At 43.8% G+C, this 24,540-nt stretch overlaps 1 protein-coding gene across 1 annotated transcript in view; it reads left to right on the top strand.

Moving 5' to 3' along the window:
* UVSSA (UV stimulated scaffold protein A) overlaps window positions 1-24,540 on the top strand; it is a 176,657-nt gene that overhangs the window by 62,142 nt on the left and 89,975 nt on the right. Inside the window, exon 8 of the mRNA XM_082262082.1 lies at window positions 11,144-11,243. Coding sequence (XP_082118208.1) covers window positions 11,144-11,243 — 100 coding nt within the window. The remainder of the gene's footprint in view (window positions 1-11,143; window positions 11,244-24,540) is intronic.

The following is a 24,540-nucleotide window of genomic DNA, read 5'->3' as shown; positions in this document are numbered from 1 at the left end:
CAATGCGGTGCAAATCACATGCAATCTCTGACAATCTCTGACATCGCTCATCATAGTGTGAACGGGCACTTGGAGAAGACAGTGGCGGGGTAGCATGGAGTTTAGTTTTAACAATTTAATAATTAAAGTGTGCATGTATGCATGTACAGTATCTTAGAAAAGTAAGTACACCCCTCACATTTTTGTAAATATTTTATTCTATCTTTTCATGTGACAACACTGAAGAAATGACACTTCGCTACAATGTAAAGTAGTGAGTGTACAGCTTGTATAACAGTGTAAATTTGCTGTCCCTTCAAAATAACTCAACACACAGCCATTAATGTCTAAACTGCTGGCAAGAAAAGTGAGTACACCAAAATGTCCAAATTGGGCCCAAAGTGTCTATTTTGTGTGGCCAACATTATTTTCCTGCGCTGCCTTAACCTTCTTGGGCATGGAGTTCACCAGAGCTTCACAGGTTGCCACGAGTCCTCTTCCACTCCTCCATGACGACATCACGGAGCTGGTGGAAGTTAGAGACCTTGCGCTCCTCCGCCTTCCATTTGAGGATGCCCCACAGATGTTCAATAGGGTTTAGGTCTGGAGACATGCTTGGCCAGTCCATCACCTTTACCCTCAGCTTTTTTAGCAAGGCAGTGGTCATCTTGGAGGTATGTTTGGGTCATGTTAGAATACTGCCCTGCTGACCAGTCTCTGAAGGGAGGGGATCATGCTCTGCTACAGTATGTCAAAATACATGTTGAAATTCATGGTTTCCTCAATGAACTGTAGCTTCCAAGTAAGTGCCAGCAGCACTCATGCAGCCCCCAGACCATGACACTCCCACCACCATGCTTGACTGTAGGTAAGACACACTTGTCTTTGTACTCCTCACCTGGTTGCCGCCACACACGCTTGACACAATCTGAACCAATTACGTTCATCTTGGTGTCATCAGACTACATCCATGGTTCCAGTAATCCACGTCCTTAGTCTGCTTGTCTTCAGCAAACTGTTTGCAGGTTTTCTTGTGCATCATCTTTAGAAGAGGCTTCCTTCTGGGAAGACAGCCATGCAGACCAATTTGATAGTGTGCAGAATATGGTCTAAGCACTGTCAGGCTGACCACCCCCCACCCCCACCCCTTCAAACTCTGCAGCAATGCTGGAAGGACTCATATGTCTATTTCCCAAAGACAACCTCTAGATATGACACTGCGCACGTGCATTTCAACTTCTTTGGTCGACCATGGTGAAGTCTGTTCTGAGTGGAACCTGTCCTGTTAAACCGCTGTATGGTCTTGGCAACCGTGCTGCAGCTCAGTTTCAGGGTCTTGGCAATCTTCTTATAGCCTAGGCCATCTTTATGTACAGCAACAATTCTTTTCTTTTTTTCCGATCCTCAGAGTGTTCTTTGCCATGAGGTGCCATGTTGAACTTCCAGTGACCAGTATGAGAGTGAGAGCGATAACACCAAATTTAACACACCTGATCACTGTATTGATGTCAGTGACAGTCTGTTAGTGTCAAATTTCCATTGCTCTATTGCAGTCCCATTATAAGTTTTATAGCAGAAAGTAAAAAATTATTTATTTTCAAAAATGTTATTTTATTTCTATTTTTTTATCGCTGAAAAAAAAAAAAAATACACCAAAAGAAAGCTCTATATTAGTGGAAAAAAATTATACAAATTTGTTTGGGTGCAGAGTTGCATCACTGTGCAATCGCCAGTTAAAGTAGAGCAGTGCTAAGTTGCAAAAAAAAAGGGCCTGGTCATGAAGGGGGTAAAATCAAGTGGTTAAAGTGATATTAAAGGCAGATTTATTTTTTTAATTATTTTGTAATTTTTTTTTTTTTAATCACAAACATCATAATCGCCTGCTCTGGGAAGTGGTTTTGCACAGAGCAGCCATGATCCTTCTCTTCTCGGGTCCCCCGCCGACTCCCCTGGTTCCTCCCTTCTGCTGAGTGCCCCCATGGCAAGTAGTTTGCTGTGAGAGCACCCGAGCAGGTTCATTCCCTAGCCGCTGCTCTGTTTGTCCATTCACACATGGAGCACAGATCGACCCTGTTCCTGCTCTCTCCTCAATGGCTCACTGGCTGTGATTGACATTGGCTCCTGCTGCTGTCTGCCAATGAGGAGGAAGAGACCCGGGGAAGCTGCTGCTCTCCTGCACATCACAGGTTCGGGCTCAGGTAAGTATTTGGGGAAGAGGGAGGGAGCCTGGCTGCTGCACACAGAAGGTTTTTTTTTTTTTTTTTTTTTTTTTTTAACCTTCATGCAAAGAAAAAACCTTGAGCCTTTACAACCACTGTAACCCTTTGTTAGGACAGACAGCGTGCTTACCACTGATAATGAGATCTGCCAGCACAATAAAGACAAGGTTAAGTACACTATAGACACCTGCCTTTACACACGCATGACCTTTAATGGCATCCCAGTCTTAGTCCGTAGGGTTCAATATTAGGTTGGCCCACCCTTTGTAGCTATGACAGCTTCCACACTTCTGGGAAGGCTGTCCACAAGGTTTAGGAGTGCATCTATGGGAATGTTTGACCATTTTTCCAGAAGCGCATTTGTGAGGTCAAGCACTGATATGGAAGAGAAGGCCTGGCTCGCAGTCTCCGCTCTAATTCATTCCAAAGGTGTTTTATCGGGTTGAGGTCCGGACTCTGTGCAGGCCATTTAAGTTCCTCCACCCCAAACTCGCTCCTCCATGTCTTTATGGACCTTGCTTTGTGCCCTGGTGCGCAGTCATGTTGGAACACGTAGGAGCCATCCCCAAACTGTTCCCACAAAGTTGGGAGCATGAAATTGTCCAAAATGTCTTATAATGCTGACGCCTTAAGAGTTCCCTTCACTGGAACTAAAGGGCCAAGCCCAACCCTTGAAAAACAACCCCACACTATAATCCCCCCCTTTCACCAAATGATTTGGACCAGTGCACAAAGCAAGGTCCATAAAGACATGGATGAGCGAGTTTGGGGTGGAGGAACTTGACTGGCCTGCACAGAGTCCTGACCTCAACCCGATAAAACACCTTTGGAATGAATTAGAGCAGAGACTGTGAGCGAGGCCTTCTCATCCAACATCAGTGCCTGACCTCACCAATGCGCATTTGGAAGAATGGTCAAATATTCCTATAGACACTCCTTCTAAACCTTGTGGACAGCCTTCCCAGAGGAGTTGAAGCTGTTAGAGCTGCAAAGGGTGGGCCAACACAATATTGAACCCTATGTACGAAGACTGGGATGCCATTAAAGTAATATAGTGTATCAGTGTAATGAATAGTGTACACAGGCCAAGCAGCATGTGTCCAGTAAAGGTCAAGGCTAAGATGTCGCATGTATTACAATCCCGCCTGTCATAGAGTAATGCGTACAGTAAGCATAGCGTTTCATTTAAAATGACCCCCACACTTAGAAGCCTGGCGCTAGATGTTATGCATTGTAGCACCAAACTCAGTCACTTTTTTTTTTTAAAAGAAATTAAAACCCATAAATTCTGTTTAGTGTTGGCTATGCATGGCTGTCACGGAGAGCTATAATGCCCCCTAAAACCTTGGGTTGCTTTTCACCTTTCATAAATTCCTAGGGAGATTCTATACAAAAAATAATTTTCAGCTCCGTGGCTCATTGTTATTCAAACTTGATTGATCGTCGTCATTTACCCAGCGAAGAAGTTAAGTGCTCCTGTCATTTCGGAGAGTATAATTGGGACGTTTCACAGGTCACTGATAGTGGCAGGGTTTCCCTTTTGATTAGTGTTAGACTGATAACAAAAATTACAGTTTCCAGTGATGGATGGGGCCCATAGTGTCTAAACGCAGCGCTCAAGCATTGTACCTAAACAAAATGAATTTGCATCTGATTATGTGCTTAAAGAGTAGAAGCTGGAAACCTGTGCTTCTTATTATTAAAGGGAGAGGAAGACTGGAGAGAGGGATGTTGTCCTTATCAATACAAAGGTTTCCTTTGGTATCAAAGTTTCCTCCAATTTATGACCTACTTCTTTTCAAAGAGCACCTGTGCTAAGGTCATGAACATAAAGCTGAGGAGTAGGAGGGGAAGAACTGGATTTGGTTTTTGGATTTACAGTATTTCGAAGGTGCCCTATTTAAAGGGTAAAAAGCCTATGTAATCAAGGGATCCATAGAAAACTGTGCAGCTCTAAATAGTTTTTTTTTTTCATAATTATATTTTTATTAATGTTTTTCACATTTTTACAGGGTACATAGAAAAGAAAAAAATATAGCATAACAGAAGTACACCAAAAAAAAAAAAAAAAAATTGTATTCCAGTTAATAGATGATATGGAGAAGACTGAATCGGATATGCATGAAACAGTTGCGTATGTGCCCAGGATGGCTCAGGTAATCGACCTTTTATCATTCCATCTCGACATGCGAGCCATTCAGAGCACCAAACAGGACATGGGTTAGCATATTTTACAGTCTAATCCACGGTTTCCAACCAGAGTTCCTCCAGCGATTGCTAGGGGTTCCTTGAGCAATGACCAATTTCTGCCTCTCCGATAATTTCCTACTGACACTAATGATCCTTTTAGCCACAATTGTGCTCAGAAGTTTGCCTACCCTTGGAGAATTGGTAATCTACTATTGCCTCGTTTCCACTGAGCGGAACGGTTCGGGTCGGTACAGTTTGGAAGGGTTAGAATGGTCCGGTCTATTCAGGTGAGCGTTTCCACTGCAAGTCGGGCCACCAGGGACCATGCGGGGTTTACACCAAATGAGGTGTTTGTTTTGCTCTTTCATTTGACGTGAGCATTGAAGTTTTCCTGTCCGCCAATCAGTGAAATCTATTGTGTGACGCCAGTAGCTCCGCCCTAACCGTACCATTCCATTTCCAATGGCCCTACATCTGAAGCAGGACCAGGAATGGTGCGGTTTGGTTCGGTTGTATGGGCCACTTTCACAATGGAAACACTTAAATTAGCGTACCGATCCGCTCAGTGGAAACGAGGCATATATGAACCGTTTTTTTTAAGAAAGCATGAGTAAGCAGGCATGCCACCTCTTCTTTTATTTCTTATGGGATTCATATTCAACTGTAGGTCATAACAGAATGGTACAATCCTAAAATAAAGAATGGTATCAAATGAAATGACCCCGGTTTAAAAGTCTGCATCCCCTTGGTTCCTAATACTGTGTATTGCCCCCTTTAGCATCAATGGCAGCGTGCAGTCTTTTGTAATAGCTATCTATGAGTCCCCAAATTCTTGCAGGTGGTATAGCTGCCCATTCGTTTTGACAAAATGGCTCCAGGACATGCAAAGTCTTTGGTCGTCATGCATGAACCGCAAGTCCAAAGAGAAGCTTGATGATATTAAGGTCAGGAGACCGTGATGGCCACTCCAGAACTTTCACCTTTTTCTGCTATAACCACTGGAGCGTCAACTTGGCCTTGCGCTTATAATCATTGTTGTGCTGGAAATTCGAGAAAGTCCCGTGTGCAGCTTTCGTGTAGAAGAATGCAAATTGTTTGCCTGTATTTTCTGATAACCTGCTGTATTCATCTTGCCATCAATTTTCACAAGATTTCATGTGCATTTTAGAGCTCACACACCCCCCAAAAGCCACCACCATGCTTCAAAGTGGGAATGGTATTCTTGTCACGATAGGCCTTGTTGACCCCTCTCCAAACTTATCTCTTTTGGTTGTGACCATAAAGCTCTATTTTGGTCTCATTACTCCAGATTATAGTGTGCCCGAAGCTGTGAGGCAAGTCAAGCATATTGCAACCGGGCTTTTTTGTGGCATTGGCGCAGTAACGGCTTCCTTCTGGCAACTCGACCATGCAGCTCACTTTTGTTCAAGTAACGTCGTATTGTGCTCCTTGAAACAACCGCATCATTTTTTTTCCAGAGCAGCCTGTATTTCTCCTGAGGTTACCTGTGGGCTTTTCTTTGTATCCCAAACAATTCTGGCAGTTGTGACTGCAATCTTTCTTGGTCTACCTGACCTTGGCTTGGTATCAAGTATTCAGCAATTTTTCAACTTCTTAATAAGTGATTAAACAGTACTGACTGGCATGTTTAGGGCTTTGGATACCTTTTGTATATGCTTTTCCGTCTTTTTAGAGTTCCATTACCTTGTTACACAGGTCTTTTGACAGTTTTCTGCTCTACATTGCTCAGTATCTAGCCTGCTCTGTGCATCCACGTTAGAGCTAACAAACTCATTGACTATTTATACACACACTAATTACAATTTAAGATGTGGGAAATTACTTTTTAATTGACATTTATAACCTGTGTGTGTCTGTACCAAGGCGAAACATTCCAGGGTGTGGAAGCTTTTGATCACGGCCATTTGGGTGATTTCTGTTTTATTATTGGGATTTAAGAAGAAACCAAACAACTATATGATGATAAATAGTTTCATACGATCACTATCCTTAAATAATACAGTTTTCTAGCATTATCATTTCAATATAAATGGCAAAATTTCACAATTTCTGCCAGGGTATGCAAACTTTTGAGTACAACTGTATCTGTAAGGGGGTAATTCTTCCCAATGACCACCAACGTAAGAAATCTTCTTCCCACTGGCCATCACACTAAAGTACCTTGAGTTGTACTATAAGTTGTAGATATAGTAATTCTTAGTAGGGGTTCCCTGATACCAGAATGTTATTTCAAGAACTCCTCTGTGTTGAGACAGGCTAATGAAGGCATAGTAGTCCTGTATTGAAATGGATCTAAAAGTCCACATTGAGAGGAGTGGGCTGAGGAGCATTAAAGTAGTGAACCATTAGATAACCATTATGTGGGAAAAAAAACAAAAAATTGAACAGCGATAAAAAGCAAGGTCACACGAGATTGTAAAGACTAGTACAGTCTATGAAGATGACATGGGGGTAGTTTCAGAAGGTGGGGCTAAATGCAATTCAAGAGGACCATAGGATGAGATGTCCCACAGTTGCCAGGTTATTTAAAAGGACTATTTTATGCCTCACTCTTGCAGTAAGATATCCTATTCTCCTGACTTCAAGAACAGTATTGCCAAATTGGTCCTGTAATGCGAGTATAGTGAATCTCCAATGCATTGGTATAAGCCGACTAGCTGCGCTTAGAACATGAGTGGCCAATTTTTTTGAAGATTTGGCAACACCTATAAAAGATAGACCCAGTAAGCAATGAATAGGGTCTAATGGAAGAGAAGTCTCTAGGACTTTTCCCAGGATCTGAATCACAGTGCCCCAAAACGACTGTATAAGGGTAAATTGTCAAAAATGTAAAATTCACTAAGCTCTGGGGCAAAGTCTTCTCTTGCAAAGGAAACTGAAGACTGTTTGTTTGTCACTAGCAAATTATCCCCCATATGGTGGTAAAGAATTCTTACTTTCACGATCTCCTTTACAATGTACACCGAACTGTGCATGTGCAGCTCAGTGTACACTGGTGGCATCTGCAAAGATTAATGAACCTCAGGCATGCGTGTGGGTTATGTAATTTTAACATGACCAATCAAGATGGCCGAAGATCCTACACCCAAAATTGGTCAGCACTTTCTATGGAGCTCGCAGACACTGGAGGAGAAGGGAGTATAGTTCCCCTTTAAGGAAACCTGTACTGAGAAAAATCTGTTCGCTGCCCATGCTGATCTCACTGCGTCAATAATTTTAGTTGACTTGAGACATGTATGTAGACCAGGTGTTCTGACTTTCCTCTGAATTCACTTGCGGAGTGCTGATCTCAAGATTTTCTCAGAGTAACCAATGTCTCATTATTTATATATTATATAATATATAATAAAAAAATATAATTTTTTTAAATTATTTTATATATTTTAGTGCTCGTTATACTTTTTTTTTTTTTTTTCCTACTTCTATTTTTCCTTGAATGTAAGCAGCTTTATTTGAATTTCGAGCTGCAGTGGCAAAAATATCTGGTAGTATAGTGGTGAGCTTCAGAGTCTAAAGCAACCCATAGACGAGTCTTTTTTTTTTTTTTTTTTTTTTCGTTCAACCAGTGGGTCGAATGAAAAAAATGACTCAATTCCCCCATCCACACATTTGCATGCGGGAATCCCTCCCTGCTTAGCTGTCAGATTTCACTGATTAGCTATAGCTGGCAGCGTTGATCAAGCAGGGAAAATCTGACAGGCTGGTAGTACAGTCGATCGGTGGATTGACTTCCATACAACCAGCCTACCTAAACATGGATCAAAATTCAGCCATTCCCTAGTGAACCGGCCATACTGTATTTTGATCCATGTATGGCCAGCTTTCGTCAATCATACAATATCTGACGCTTGCTGTCATTTAAGGCAGCCCTTGTGGGTTGAACAAAAAAAAAAAAAATGACTTAACTTCCCCATCCGCACACTGTAGGTGAATTGAGAATCCTCCCTGATGAGCTATTGTATTCTGACGGCGGGGAGATGTTCCCCGCCACCAGAAATCACTGATCAGCGCTGCCAGCTATAGCTGTAAATAAGTCAGTCGGTAGATCAACTTCTGGACATCCTCCCTGCCCATACATGGATGGAAATTCAGCCGGTCCCTGCTAAACCTGCAACATTTCCATCCATGTATGGCCAGGTTTAAAGTGGTTGTTAAGCCACTCTATCATCTTTATACAATCCTAATGACAGGTGCCCCTGTGTGTGTGCCTTATAGAAAAAAAAAAAATGCCATCTATACCGGATTTCATAGCGGCGCTCAGGTGACCGGCTGCCTCTCTACTCTCCCAAGCTGACAGCTAGAGTGGGAGGGGCAAAGAATCCCCCACTGACATCAGTCCGGAGGAGAGTTGGAGAGAGGAGGGCAGTCACGTGAGCGCCAAGCGCTATGGAATTGGGTATAGACTGAATTTTTTTTTTTTCCTATAAAGCACATACACAGGGGCGCCTGTCATTAGGAAACACAGAGGATTGTATGAAGAAGGTGAGAAGGAGGGGAGGGGTGGGCACTGACACAGAGCTGACAGGTAGGGAGGGTGGAGAGGAGGACACAGGACAGCTGGGGATGTTGGAGACACGTAAACTGACCACAGTGTAAGGGCTCAGCAGCCATGATATACCGTGGTCAGTTTACAGGGGGAGGGCAGAGCCAGGCAGGATCAGCCAGGCATTTCAAGTGATACAGTGATACAAGGGACCAAATTACACAGTGCAAGCACTGTGCTGTATAACATGCTTTAAAGGAACAGGATCCTTTGTTATCTAAAAAAAAAAAAAAAAAAAACTCTTTAAGGACATTCCATACAAATATAATGTGGTTACTGATTTTGGTAGAACAGCTTAGATTTTTTTTTTTTTTTTAAATCCACATATGGATCTCCTGGACTTTCAAGCTTCAAGCTTGTACTGAAATGCTGTTTGCAGGCTGCCATAGGTGAATTGCCTGGCTGTCTAATAGTTTCAGTGCTTTCGGAGCCACCATTAAAGCATGCAACTAGTGTTAAATCAATCCTGATCTGTGGCTCCGAAAGTACTATATATGGCTGTTGGTACAAATTTTAGGGATTGTCCCCCAAAATTCTTACAAGGATGCAGAGATAACGTTTTTTGCATTCTACATATGTGACTTTTACACACCGCACCAACTACTTTTGTGGCCGTGTTTGTCTTAAGTGTCTCAGTAAATTAGAAGCTTAGCTTGTTATTCTATGTGTGAAAAAGCATTCTTTATTAAAATTTTAAGCCAAAATTAAGTAATAATTCTCATTTCATTGTTTACTGTGTGGTTCATACCACTTCTCCAAACTGGGATTTGTGTCAGATTGTGCTAAACTGTGATGATCGCAGCAGCTTTTCAATCTTCCCAGCAGTTCCTTTTTGGACTCTACTTTCCCCCTTATTTTCACATGGTTAATGTCAAATAGGGGTTTCTATATTATGTTGTCATGGTGCATCCATAAGGCCAAGTTCCATGCCAATAATAATATACATGATCTTCTTCTGTTTTCTGCATAGTCTATGGTGCAAAATGTGGAAATCATGCTTATCCTGGTACTTTTTTTTTTTCCTGTATAAAATACTCCTATCCTGGTCTTTTTTTAATTCAGCAGTCCATGGTAAAAAAAAAAATCTAGAAAGGGTTCCTTTTTGGAGTCTAACAGTTGAAAATGAGGGGGAAAGTAGATTCCGAAAAGGAACCCTTTACCACAATCACCTTAAACATGGATTTGCTCCAAGGCTACAAACTGCTTTCCAGATTTTTTTAATCATGGACTGCTGAAATAAAAAAGATCAGGCTAGGAGTGCTTTTCAGATTTTTCGCTGTGGACTGCTGGATAAAAAAAAAAAGACCAGGATAAGAGTCCTTACAGAGCCCCAACACCTACCATCATAGATGCCAATGGGAGATCATGTATAATATTGGTATGGAACATAGCCTTATCAGTGTGCCATGACGGTATAACCTAGAAATCCTCATTTGAACTTTACCAGTGGAAAATAAGGGGTAAAGTAAAGTTCAAATAAGGGCTTCTGTGTTCTAGTGTCATTGCACACTTATAAGATTACGTTCCATGCCAACATTATTATACATGATCTCATATGGTGAAAAATCTGAAATGTACTTTTATCGTGTGTGTCTGTGTATGTAATGTATATGTGTATGTATGTATGTGTATATATGTGTGTGTGTATATATATATATTTAGAAGTCCATGGTAAAGAATCTGGAAAGTAGATTACAGCCTTGGAGCAAATCCATGTTTAAGGTAATTTTAGCCATAATAGTACACTTGCAGCCACACAGGTCCCGGTGGTGATACTTTTTTTTAAATTGTAATAACCCCTAATATGGCTACACTTACCTTAAGCATGATGGAACATACTGCATATAGCCGAATAAAGGAGCAAATCCATGAAACCATGACCCTTCATGATCCTTTAGAGTTGAGGGAGCCATGTTGCCTTTGCACTATCCTCTGTTAGTGCATCATGATATGCCACAGATGGAAACTAACAAGTAAAAGCTCCTAATGGTTCCTGCTTCTACTATACCATAATATGGAAGAGATGCCGCACATGGTACCTAATTTTTTATGTTTCCATGTATAGAGCACTATGGGGACAACCTAAACTTTATTTTTATTCTTAAGGGTATGTTCTGTGGTAATTTTTTTTGCAAATGGCACCTAGCATTGTTTTTGTCTTTACCGTTCCACTTGTGTTACTATATTGTAGGTACGAGCCAGTGAGGATGAGGATGAAGATGATTTTGAAGAGGTCCCGGAGAAGGAAGGTTACGAACCTCACATTCCAGACCACCTTCGCGCAGAGTACGGTGAGTTTGCCCAGCTGCGAGAAGCTTTATCCCAGCATGTTACTGCAGCAGTAAAGTAAATAAACAGCCATTATGAAGTAATAAAAGGATCACTAGTGTGCGTAATCTCTCAGACTGCTGCAAGGAAGTCATTACAGAGATAGGAAAGGCGCGATTGGCCGCAGATAAACAAATACTTTGTAGGGGAAGAGGCAGCCGAGACTGCGGGCTTATTTCATTCAGTCATGTAGCCATGTAGTTTAAAGCCTGCCGCTGTTATGTGCACTACAAAGGAATATTTATAAAAGGATATTTATTTCCCGGGGAAGAAAAATATACCGCTTCACACGCCTCTCTTGTAAATGGCTTTTCCTGGCGCGCTCGAATTACAGTAAATCTGTTTAATTAAATCCCATTATAAGGAGTGATATGACACCTCCTGGCATTGTACAATTATACTCTCTCGGAGGTTTCTCAGGGTATATAAAACTGAGCCATGCGAGGAGCCACGCTACGCTCTTTATAAAGGCACGCACATTAGCTTTTTCGCTACCGGTATGCGAGTAATGAGATCACAAAATATTTTAATATTAAGGCAAAGAATAAGGTAAACTCTACACAAATGGCCCCGCTGTTATTATTTTAATGTACCAGAAATAAAATCTACTGTTAAACAGAGATGAGGTTAGTGAATGTGGTAACATGTATACGGTGTAAAAGTCACGTTTTTTTGTTTATTTTTTTTAAATTAATGAGGTTATAAGCCTTTTTCCTTATCATCTATGTAATGGGGTTATGTGTAAAGCATGCACATGTAGTGTGGTGTTTTTTTTTTTTTTAAGAGTTTCTAAACACAAAAAAGTAATGCATTGCAGCTTACCAGTCATTAGATGTGGTGGCTGCATTCAATTTTTTCCCAGGCTCTTTCCATTTATTTACACCTGGTGATCTATTAACACATTTCTTTTCCTTACTAACCTAGCCCTTGTGTATTAGGACAACAGAAACTAGATAGGACTACAGAACCCTGCCCCACTCTTATTGTCCTTAACAGTGGAAGGTGGATTCTGTAGTTCCCCCAGAGACAATTGAGGACTGTCCGTGATACTTTTTTATTTGCACGAACATACAATTTTTCAGGACAAGCTTTTGGGGGTATGTCCCCTTTATCAAGATCCAAGCAGTACTGATTCATAAAAGCTTATAGCAAAATGGTAAAAGAACACAATCTCTAATCCAAAGGAAAAAAAAAGAGAAAACCAAACAAACATAAACAAATGTAACTGGCAATGGTAATAAAACTAGCATATTTACTGAGATAAGACAAAGGGAGAGCTATAGACTGGGAGTGGGTGGGGGTGATAGTCACAGAGGGGTTCGTAAAAATGTAGAATGAGTAGTAAGGAAACCCATATCTAAATTTAAGCCGTTATTTTTAGTGTCAAAAAGAAGTATCATTCTTTAAAAGTTTTCCCTTCCTGGATAGTTCTGAAATTTTCTTTAAGAACTAAAACAATGAGGTCTTCTATAGTGTGGTCCGCTTGTGAGAAATGATGTCCCACAGGTGTGCAGAAACTATCTTCTTTATGTTCTTGATGCAAATTCATCCTCGCTTGCAACTTCCTGTCCTGTTTCGCTTACATAAGATCCTTTGCTACAGCTGGATGACATAATTTTAAAGGTCTCATTGGGTCTTCATTAAAGTGTTTGCCCCTGTGCTAGCATTGTTATGCCAATATCGCGGTACTGGGCTACTTGGACGACCATCTTCTGTGAACGGAGTCTCTTACTGCTCTGGTGTAAAACCTGGAAATCACCATACGAGCTTTGAGGGTGTTTAGCTGGAATCTGAATTTTCAGAAGTCTGCTCTGGATCCCTCCACAAAGCTGCACTATCTGGGTCTGACTCTGGACTCGGCCTTAGCCAGAGTGCTCCTTACTCTGGAAAAAGCCCAGAAACTGCAGGCTGTAATTCGTCTCCAGCAGATGGTAATCCCTCCGGACTTGCATGCGGGTGGTGGGCCTGATGGTGTCTACCGTTGAGGAGGTTCCATTTGCACAGTTCCATGTGAGGTCCCTGCAAGGGAGATTCTGGCCAAATGGGACAAGGATCTGCAGTCTCTGGAAATCAGATCCGGCTTAGCCGGGGAATAAAAGAGTCCCTGATATGGTGGCTTCATGCTTCGGCTGGGCAAATCCTTCCTCCCCTTGTATTGGACAGTGGTCACTACGTATGCCTGCCTGTCCGCCTGGGGAGGCGTCCTCGGCAAAATTTCTTCTCAGGGGGTCTGGACGCTGGAAGGGTCCAGACTACCGATTAAATGTCTTGGTACTCCGAGCGATTAATTAGACTGTGCCTGGAACATTGGATGGATCATCTTCAGGAATGTCCAGTGCGCATTCAGTCGGACAATGCCACGGCAGATGGGGATTCAGGCCTATTCCATCAAGGGTCAGGTTCCTATAGTTAACCTTGGGAATTTATTTTTTGCTGTTCCCACCCCTCATGTTTAAAACTGCTTTGGGACATCCCAATGGTTAAGAAGATCAGGAGCTGTGTCCATCAGTGAACGAAAGAGAAAATGGGATTTTTGTCTTACCGTAAAATCCATTTCTCTGATATTCATTGACAGACACAGCACCCACCCCTCTGTGGAGTTGTAATTCTTCTGACACTGCTTGTAACAAAACAATACCTATAGCAGAGAGAGGGAGTATACCCCCCCTGGGACTGCCCATAGGCACATAGCCAAACCTTTTAGTAGTGATCGACAGATATAGTTTTTTTTAGTGCCGATACCGATATTTTGGTCATCGGATATCGGTATCGGCCGATATTTTCGGACATTTAAAAAAAACGTATTTTTTATTTTTCACAGGTACTATTGTGAAGGGATCTGGGGGTCTAAAAGACCCCAACCCCCCTCCTCTGCACTTAGAAGCATTCAAAACGCTAAGTTTGGCTGTTTCGAATGCTCGCATTTTTTTTAATTTGCCGCCAAGTTTTTTACATGGAGACCCGATCAGAGCCGAATGCGGCTTTGATCGGGTCTTCTCTTCAGCGGCCCTGCAGGTAGGATGCTTGGGTCTCCCGGTGGGACAGGAGACCCGGGCGAGCTGCGGGAGGGGGGAGACGTCCCCTGCCGATCCTTATAATGACAGCCGAGCGGCTTCTCTGGACGCCGGTAGCGGGGGAATGCCCCTAGCTCTGCAGGTATCACTTTGGTACAAGCACTTTCCCGAAATATTGGCAATATCGGTAACCTCAGGGGCCGATTCCGATATATCGGGGAAAGTGCATATCGGCCCCCGATATATAGGCATTCCCGATAATCGGTCGATCCCTAATAAATAAATAAAAGCGCAATACTTTTTTTTTTTTAACCACTTGCCGACCGCCGCCCGACTTTATACGGCGGTGGTCAGCCCCTCACAGGCAGAGTGACGTATCGGTACGTCACTAGCCTGGGAGGGTCTGGGGAGCGAGCGCGCACTGCCGGCGGCGCGCTCCCGCCCCCCCCCCCCCCCCCCGCGTGCGTGATCAAAAAATCGCACAGGTGATCAAATGCCACCAAAAGAAAGCTCTGTTTGTGGGAAAAAAAGGACGTCAAATTTGTTTGGGTACAGCGTCCCCCGACCGCGCAATTGTCCGTTAAAGTCACGCAGTGCCGAATCGCAAAATACCCCCTGGTCAGGAAGGGGGTAAAATCTTCCGGGGCTTAAGTGGTTAAATACAATTCATCGAATTAAAAAAACGAAAGTTAGCCCAATTTGTAAGTTTGTATAATGTGAAAGATGATGTTACACCGAGAATCGTGATCTTTTTTCTTAGCAAAGAAGTTGATTCTCATTTTATCCAGAATCGTGCAGCTCTAATATCTGGTCTACCACAGTACACAGAACATAAACATGAAATCGTTTTAGTAAATATAAACTGCTAAATATATTTTCTCATCAGCAGTAAATGGCAGTCTTGTGACTACTATCAGTGTCTGGTTAAAGCTTGCAGGAGGAGTTTTCATTCTACTCTAACTGTCCTATGAGGCTGCAGGGCCCCTGCCCCTCTGTCTGGACAGTGCTGATTGGCCCTGTGCTGATCACATGCACTCTCCCAAGAAACAAAAAAACTCTCTAGCAACACACTCAAAGCTGAGCATGTGCAGCTTGTCCCCCTACCCTCTGTACTATCAGGAGATGCTTTGGGGACAGTAAAACAAGGGGAGGAACAGAGGAGACAGGATCAAACAGTCTTTCTCTTACGTCCTCTGACAGTCGCCGCCCCTCATATAGTCTTCACCAATGGGTATTGACCTCTTATCCGTAGGAGCAAGCTAGGCATAAGACTTGTTAAAATACAAAACAATTTGCATAGACACACCTGTAGGGGCTGTCCCACTGGTCCAATACCCCCCTGCTATCAGCATTCCCAACTCAGTTTGTCTTCTGCCTAGTTAGGAGTAAGATGGGCTTCCCTGTGCTGGGGCTACAGTCTCAGCCTTTCTTCTGTTTTATTACTTTTATTTATGCTAAGTGTTTTCTTTGCACTACTAGCTTTTTATTTGTTCCTGCGCTTAGTTAGTCGGATCTTCGGAAGACTACAGCGTTTGCGGAGCTGGGAATCGGACTGGTTGTACTAGAGCCTTACGGAATCCCAGACCGCCATCGAGCGTTTAGCAGGCTATGCGTACGCCCTGGCCTCGAAACGACCTGTCCCTGTCCTCAGGGACAAAAGCCAGCGAGGTGGCCACCTCACTAGGATACGCCGCGTGTGGCAAACATCCTGTTTTGGCTGACGGCACCCCCACCACCTGGGGTGGGAGGCTTCCCGTCGCAGAGTGGCACCCACAAAATCGCATGGATCAGTGAGTGCCATGCTACCCCCTCTGTGACATTGTATGCTGGGGGTGTGTGTGTGGGGCCTTCTCTTCTGGGGATGGCAGTCTGTGTAGAGTCTGTGTGATCCCTCTCATGTCTGTCCGTGTGGTCCCTGTGTCTCCCTCACGGTCCCTGCTTGAGCGCTATCTGCGGTTATACCGCGCTGGGGGGGGTGTGTGGGGGTCTCTGAGCCCCTTGGGAGTGTGTGTGTGTGTCACTTTGGGTTACAGACTTAGTTAATTTTGGATTGTGGGCAGTCAGCTCTGGCTTCAGTGGATTGGAGATGGTGGACCTAAATTGTTCAGGCAGTTTTATGCCTGTGTGAATGCGGCCTTGGATGAGGCCCCTTTAGCCTTACGCTTATCTGCTGTCGCAGTGATAATCAGTCGCCTTGTGTGGCTGTAGAGCTGGTCAGCGACCAGACTTCCAGGAAGACGTTGTCTGACATCCCTTATGCAGGGAATCGCCTTTTTGGGGAGTCCCTGGGCGAGTTGGTGAAGGGGGTCACTGGGGGTAAAAGCATTCTTCTGCCACATGTGCCCAAGGGTAAGTTTTTTTTCTGTGGTAAGCGGGGCCCTTCCTTTAATCCTAACCAGGGGTCCTTTCGTGCCTTTGAGGCACATGACAAGGGCCAATCCCTCAAGGCCTCTGGTGGCCAGGAGAAGCATTGGGTGGGCAAGTCTATAACCGTCCACTCTGGCACGGAAGCCCCGTCCGCCATTCAGGACAGATGGGTTCAGGAACTCATTCGGTCGGGGTACAAGATCGAATTTCGATCGCGCCCAGCAGACAGATTCTTTCCCTCAAATCTTCATTGACCCCAGATCGTTTTCACGATCTTCGCCGGGCGGTTCAGGATCTCCTCGCCCAGGGGGTGATCGTCCCGGTGTCACATCGGGACAGGTTTTCGGGGGTCTTTTACGCAAATCTGTTCACTGTGCCCTGAAAGGAGGGCAAGGGGCGTCCGATTCTGGACCTAAAGTTTCTAAACCGCTTTGAGCGAGTGCAAAAAATTCCGTATGGAATCCCTTTGATCGGTGGTGGCCTCTCTTCTCCCGGGAGATTCCTGGCTTTAATCGACCTCAGGGATGTGTCTCTACACATCCTTATATTCGAGGGGCATCAGAGGTACCTCCGATTCACAATCGCGGCGGAGCGCTATCAGTTCATGGCGTTGCCTTTCGGTCTCGCTTCGGCTCCAAGAGTGTTTACCAAAGCTTTGGCTCCTGTTCTGGCCCTGTTGTGGGCGCAGGGGATGGCAATCCTTGGATATCTGGACGATCTCCTGTTGAGATCGAGTTCCAGTTTAACTCTGTTGCGCGATCTGTCAACCATGGTTCAGACGCTCCAGGAGTTCTTTTTACACAATGCAGAGGATTAACCCCCTTAGGTTCCACGGTGAGTATAACAAGCATGCTTTATTGCATATACAGTATCTCACAAAAATAAGTACACCCTCACATTTTTTGTAAATATTTTATTATATCTTTTCATGTAAAAACACTGAAGAAATGACACTTTGCTACAATGTAAAGTAGTGAGTGTACAGCTTGTATAAGAGTGTACATTTGCTGTCCCCTCAAAATAACTCAACAAACAGCCATTAATGTCTAAACCGCTGGCAACAAAAGTGAGTACACCCCTAAATTAAAATGTCCAAATTGGACCCAAGTGTCAATACTTTGTGTGGCCACCATTATTTTCCAGCACCGCCTTAACCCTCCTGGACATGGAGCTTCACAGGTTGCTCTTCCATTCCTCCATGATGACATCACAGAGCTGGTGGATGTTAGAGACCTTGTTCTCCTCTACCTTCCATTTTGAGGATGCCCCACAGATGCTCAATAGGGTTTAGGTCTGGAGACATGCTTGACCAGTCCATTACCTTTTACCCTCAGCTTCTTTAGCAAGGCAGTGGTCGTCTTGGAGGTGTGTTTGGCGTCGTTATCATGTTGGAATACTGCCCTGCGGCCCAGTCTCCGAACGGAGGGGATCATGCTCTGCTTCAGTATGTCACAGTACATGTTGGCATTCATGGTTACCTCAGTGAACTGTAGCTCCCCAGTGCCGGCAGCACTCATGCAGCCCCAGACCATGACGCTCCCCCCACCATGCTTGACTGTAGGCAAGACACACTTGTCTTTGTACTCCTCACTTGGTTGCCACCACACATGCTTGACACCATCTGAACCAAATAAGTATGTTTTGGTCTCACCTGACCACAAGATATGGTTCCAGTAATACATGTCCTTAGTCTGCTTGTCTTCAGCAAACTGTTTGCGGGCTTTCTTGTGTATCATCTTTAAATGGGGCTTCCTTCTGGGACAACAGCCATGCAGACCAATTTGAGGCAGTGTGCGGTGTATGGTCTGACCACTGACATACTGACCCCCCCCACCCCTTTAACCTCTGCAGGAATGCTGGCAGCACTCATACATCTATTTCCCAAAGACAACTTCTGGATATGATGTTGAGCATGTGCACTCAACTTCATTGGTCGGCCATGGAGAGGCCTGTTCTGAGTGGAACTTGTCCTGGTAAACCGCTGTATGATCTTGGCCACCATGCTGCAGCTAAGTTTCATGGTCTTGGCAATCTTCTTATAGCCAAGTACATCTTTATGTAGAGCAACAATTCTTTTTTTCAGATCCTCAGAGAGTTGTTTGCCATGAGGTGCCATGTTGAAATTCCAGTGACCACTATGAGAGAGTGAGAGCGATTAACACCAGATTTAACACACCTGCTCCCCATTCACACCTGAGACCTTGTAACACTAACGAGTCACATGACACCAGGGAGAGAAAATGGCTAATTGGGCGCAATTTGGACTATTTTACTTAAGGGTGTACTCACTTTTATTGCCAGCGGTTTAGACAATAAAGGCCGTGTTGAGTTATTTTGAGGGGACAGAAAATTTACACTGTTATACAAGCTGTACACTCACTACTTTACATTGTAGCAAAGTGTCATTTCTTAAGTGTTGTCACATGAAAAGATATAACGAAATATTTACAAAAATATGAAGGGTGTACTCACTTTTGTGAGATACTGTACACACTGATTTTACAGTTGTGGGTTTAGTAATACTTTAAGGTAAATTGGCTTCTCCTCTAGTTTCATTGAGTGCCCCGTGTCTTTACACTCCCTGAGACTGAATGGTTTCCTTTCTGCGCTGGGATCACATTGAGATTTGTATATTGCTATCAGATCACCTCTCAAGCGTCCCTTCTCCAAGGAGAATACGTTTTTTTTTTTTTTAATTCTTTGTATTTCGGGTTTTATAAGATAGTACAAAACAAAGCTTATCGGGCATTCCCGGGCTCACGAAAAACAACAGTAACAAAAACAAGAAGAGAAAAAAAAAAAAAGAAAAGTGAAAAAATTAAACCCCTTTCTATGTTTCGGTACTTTTTTAGAATTGTTTTGAGGTCAGTACATTGTATAATGCATAGAATTGTATGCGTTCAAGGTAAATACAACTAACCCTAAGGGACTATACATAAATTCAGAAACCTAATATCTAGGTGGTTTGCTATCAGAGCATAGCCAAGGGATCTCAATAGTCCTCGTCGAATAAGGGATTGCATTCTAGTTATTCATCTATTGAGTCTGCGTTAGTAGAGGAGGCATCAACCCAGATATCCCATACTTTATGGAACTTTTTAATACAACTTCGAGAAAGGTAAGTAGTTTTGTAAAGTGGGAGTGCCACGTTTACCAATTGTTTTCAGTATTTTAGTGATGGTGCATTAGAGGATTTCCAACGCAAAACAACGCCTTGCGTGCATAATATAGCAGCAGGCCCATAAGTGTTTTAACTGCGCGACCAGAAGCCAAGGGGTCCACAAGTCCCAGCATACACACTTCTACTGTAAGTGGCACATGAACCGTGGTGACTGAAAAATATGAATGCTGTGACTGCAGACCAGTACTGTCCAATGTGCGGACAAGACCAAAAGATGTGTATAAAATCTGGCGACGTTAGAGTCACTTTACTTGGATTAAATATTCCCTCATTTAATTCTCTCTCCTTATCTTGGATCCTCCGTCCTGCTCTAGTTCCCCTTTTTCTCCTCCTATTGGAGTACCTAATTCTTCTTCTCTTTCCACATGATTGGATCTGTGTGGTTGTCCTCTCCCTCTTCCTCTCACCTTCCCTCTTCCTACCCTAAAAAAAAAAGAGTCTATTTGGCGGTGGGGGGAGGGGAGAGAAATAATTCTCATTGTACCCCTCCAAAGGTTGATGTCTGTTATGGGTGGGTAACTGATAATCCAGTTGGTAACCAGGGCCCCCGATCAGGATACCGGTAACCTTGATCTTGATGATATTCAAAAACTCGAAGTGTAGAGGGCTGATGATTAATATCATGATTCCCTTGATATTGGTCCCCAAATTAAGCATTGGGATTGCCTCTCCGACCTTTTCTCGGTCCTTGGTTTCTCTCTCCTCGAAAATTTTAATTGTTGGCCTGGAGGGTTAAATAGGGTATAGGTCGTTGAGGTATTGTATTAACTACACCTCCCCTATTTGGATACCTATTTACCCGAGGGGGGTATTAATTGCTATAGTTCCCTTTTCTAATTCCTCAAGCTTTCCTGTAGAGTCGATGACCCCTCCATTAATTTTCTCTATACTCTCCGCAGACTGACAAGCATCTACCACATTGTTATTAAAATCCATCAGATCCCTATTAAACTTTTTTACCTTCATTTTTTTTGTGTATATCTATCTAATTTTTCTAGTTTCTTTTTATTGTTGCTTTTAAATTCAATGCAAGCAGGTGTGTCTTTTATGTGTTCTAGTTTAGATTTCAGGTCATTGATTTTAATCTCTTTAATCTGGCCACATAGGGGTTAATTGTATTGACAATGCGTAGTGTCTAAATGATGCAGCGCAAGCCGTGAAGGGGTGTGCATACTTGCAACAAAGGGAGGATATTTAAATGCAGTCGCAGCGTCGTGCAGCCACCCCCTGTGAGTCGAAAGTGACGAAACCGGCCGGGGCGTGGCTACACAGCGGCCAGAGGAGACACTGGGATGTGCATCGGGCAGTGTCCCACTATATTGTGCGGAGTGAGGACTCTGACCTCTACCTTGGAGTTTAATAACTGTAGCTGGTTTGCCGACCATGAGAGTTGAAGTAGCTGGTGAGTTTACATCCATGGGGAGAGGGATCACCTATTGCACGTGAAGCAGTGTTTGGAAGTGGAAATTTTAAAAAAGGAGGGCTTCACTCATTTTATAACTTGGAGCTTTGACACAACATCAACATGAAGAACAGCACTGGATGTTTTACACTATATGGACTTTATTTAATATTACAACAGTTTTAATGAATATAATTGTTTTTATCACAATGCTACCTTTCAAAGATATATTTAACCACTCTAGGTCCACCCTATAGCAGTTTTTATGCTACAGTGTGGCACCTGTGCGCCAGAGCACATGTGTGTGTGCGCTTATTTATTTCTTTATTGTGAGACTCTCATCAAGTGTAGAGTGTATAAAGGACACCGCCACTCGCTTTTTCTTTCTTTTTAAGGCCTTTCCTTGCCCATGTTTATTAAAGGAAAGTTCATCAAGCAGAAAAATAACAGGGTTTCCCTAGCAGGGGTTTCAGCATTTCAATCCTTAGCAAAATAAACTATCATATAGCCCTCCTGGCTTGTACTTGCAGCACTGCCGCTGTGGCCTCAAACTCCAAGCCCTTGTCTGTCTCCCACAGACTTTGCTCACCCAACAGGGTGCACACCGATAGCAGCTGCACTGACTCCCACGTGGAGCCCTCCTGACTCCTTGGCCAGACCTCCTGTCTGCCGGGGTGGAGCCCAGAACCATGGTCAGGTTACTACTAAAAGCCCAGCACACACCTGCCCAATTATTATGCTGGCTGTTCTGAATATCTGGACCCAGGAGTAGAGACTTCATCCCACCCGGATCACTTAGAAATCTCCAGGCTCCAGGTCCCAAACTGGACTTTTTAAAACACAGAGGAAACTGAAAAGCCAGGTTCCTCTTCATGTTACAAGAGCCCTGGAGCCCCACAACCTTCCTGGTTGAGAATTCTGGGTCACGATCGCCTTCTAGACCCTGGCAGGGCAACGCTCTGCCACATATATCCCCCCCCCCATTTCGACCTGGGAGGGGGCGTAACACACACAGCCTAACCTCTTCTCGTTGGCACCTCTGTGCCAGTTATCACCCACAAGGGCCGTAACCAAGTCTTATCAGGTGACTTTCCCTATGTCCCCCTGCTACACTGAGCTGGGCACTACAAAGACACCCCTGTGACTTTTTACGAGTGCGCTTCCAAAAGCGCCATCTGTCCATTTTCCTTGGGGCCACACTAGTCCTTTTACCATCAGGGAGTTTACAAATCTTGGTACCCTTTTTTTTGTTGTCACCCATGTTAACCAAAACATTTACCAGTGCATTGCACTTTTCCTCATTGTCAAAACCATCAACGCATTTATCATAACTAATTTGTTGTGGGCAGTGTTTGGCAGGGCAATCACATAGAGTATAGTGATCGCATTCCACAGCGACATCACTATCCACCAACTCCACTGGCACATGACCCTCCTCCAGCAACTGTCCTGACACTAAATCATCATTGCATAATTTCACTTTTGGGCTGACGACCCCTACCACATCACATATACTTGTGCCCTCTGGCACTTCCTCCCAGACTTCTGTCTTGTCCAACAGTACTCCAGAGTGACTCTCATACCAAACAATATTACGAGGCAACCTGGCAATGAGACAATTTTCAACATGACCGAACATTGCATTAAATGATTGCACCATTTTCTATCTCTGCACAGTACATTCTGTAATATCCAGTGCCAATCAGCCATACCCCGTGGTACGAGTTCTCCAAACGCAGGAGAGGATGGCAAAATATACACCGGCTGTACACTCCATGATGCTAGCATTTCTTTTAGCACGTCTGTCACAAAATACACATAATTTTCCTCTGTATGCATTGTGGACAAAATTTCTGCTGTGCGTTCACACTCGCTCGGACCTTCAGTCATAAGAGGGCTAACCTCTGCAACAGCCAATGCACCTGTGAATACTGGCTCTGCAGCATCTCCATTTGTCACAGCAGCCATAGTGTCCACCTCACTATTACCTTCAGAGATTTCTTTCCACCATGCTAATACCCTTCTAGCTATACTATCCCAGTCTGCCTTGTTTGTGCTCCAATCAGCAGCACTCCGCACCATTGCTCCATCTACCAAAGGAGACACAGGACAGAGTGGTTCAGCACCAGACACATTGCCCACATCACTTTGGTTTAAATGAAACTGTGGCAATACTTTTTTAATCATAGGAGGTTGCAGTATCCCACCCTCACCATTGTGAGCACATTGAGCTTAATTTAAGACATCAACCTTTCCATTTTCATTGACAGACTGCATTAACCCATTATCACCATGAGCATTTTCACACATTTTAGTTTTGGCATTTAACAGATTCCTATTACCAGGTTCAAATACCCTCTTGTTCATCAGAGTGGCACCATAGTTGTCCCAGGCAACCTCTGGCTCCAACACAAATAGCTCCCTGGAGGTTTCTAAGAACACCTTTGTTGCACCTGTCATGGTTGCTAGGGGCAATGGCACACATTTCTCACTGGTCACCCCTGACATATCTGGCTGCAATACCACATTTCCACCACTGTGCACTGACAACGCTTTCTTAACTTTATAAGACTCTGCGGTTTCAGCCACATTAACCCCTTATTTAACTCAGCATTTTTACTCATTAGAAAACAGCACATATTAATTTTCATCCCTGGTCTTCCTGCTACACAGCACACTGCCTACAGTCCAGTCCTTATCAGTCCTTATCAGTCCTTATCAGTCCTCATCAGTCCTTATCAGACCTTAGTCTTGTTGCAGGTTTAGTATTAACCCGTGCTTCCCTATTATTATGCAGGGTACTACACCGCAGCAAGTCTCTCTTGGCAGCGGATCTCCCCACTGGACTTGCCACCACTTCACCGGCATAAGAAAAATAATCAGTCTCACATAAGAAACAGGAACAGTCTTACCATTCCAGGTGGTGTGTTTTGCACTTTGCATGAGTCAATGCAGGAACCATTCCTCTGCGGCCCTTTTCCTTGTGTATTTCCCCATGTGGTCACAGGGGGAAACAGATGCCCTCCTATGCACCACCAACTCTGGTTCATTATAGTTCTCTCCTTGGGAATGATCAGCCGCCTTTCCAGACACTTCATCCCTTGTTGCCATGGGAGACTGCACTCTCCCCACAGAACTTCTCCAGCATTCTCCCACTGGTTGTAACAGTTCCTCTTAAGCCCACCAGCCAGAAGTCTCATCATGATCACTCCAACATCCACTATAGGTCTCATGATTGACCTTGAGTTTGTTGCTATGGGCAACAACATTCAACTTTGTAGATGCCCCCCACATGG

The sequence above is a fragment of the Pelophylax lessonae genome (genome assembly GCF_965119305.1).
Source record: "Pelophylax lessonae genome assembly, chromosome: 1".
Lineage (NCBI taxonomy): Eukaryota > Metazoa > Chordata > Amphibia > Anura > Ranidae > Pelophylax > Pelophylax lessonae.
This window is presented reverse-complemented; position numbering and strand designations above follow the sequence as displayed.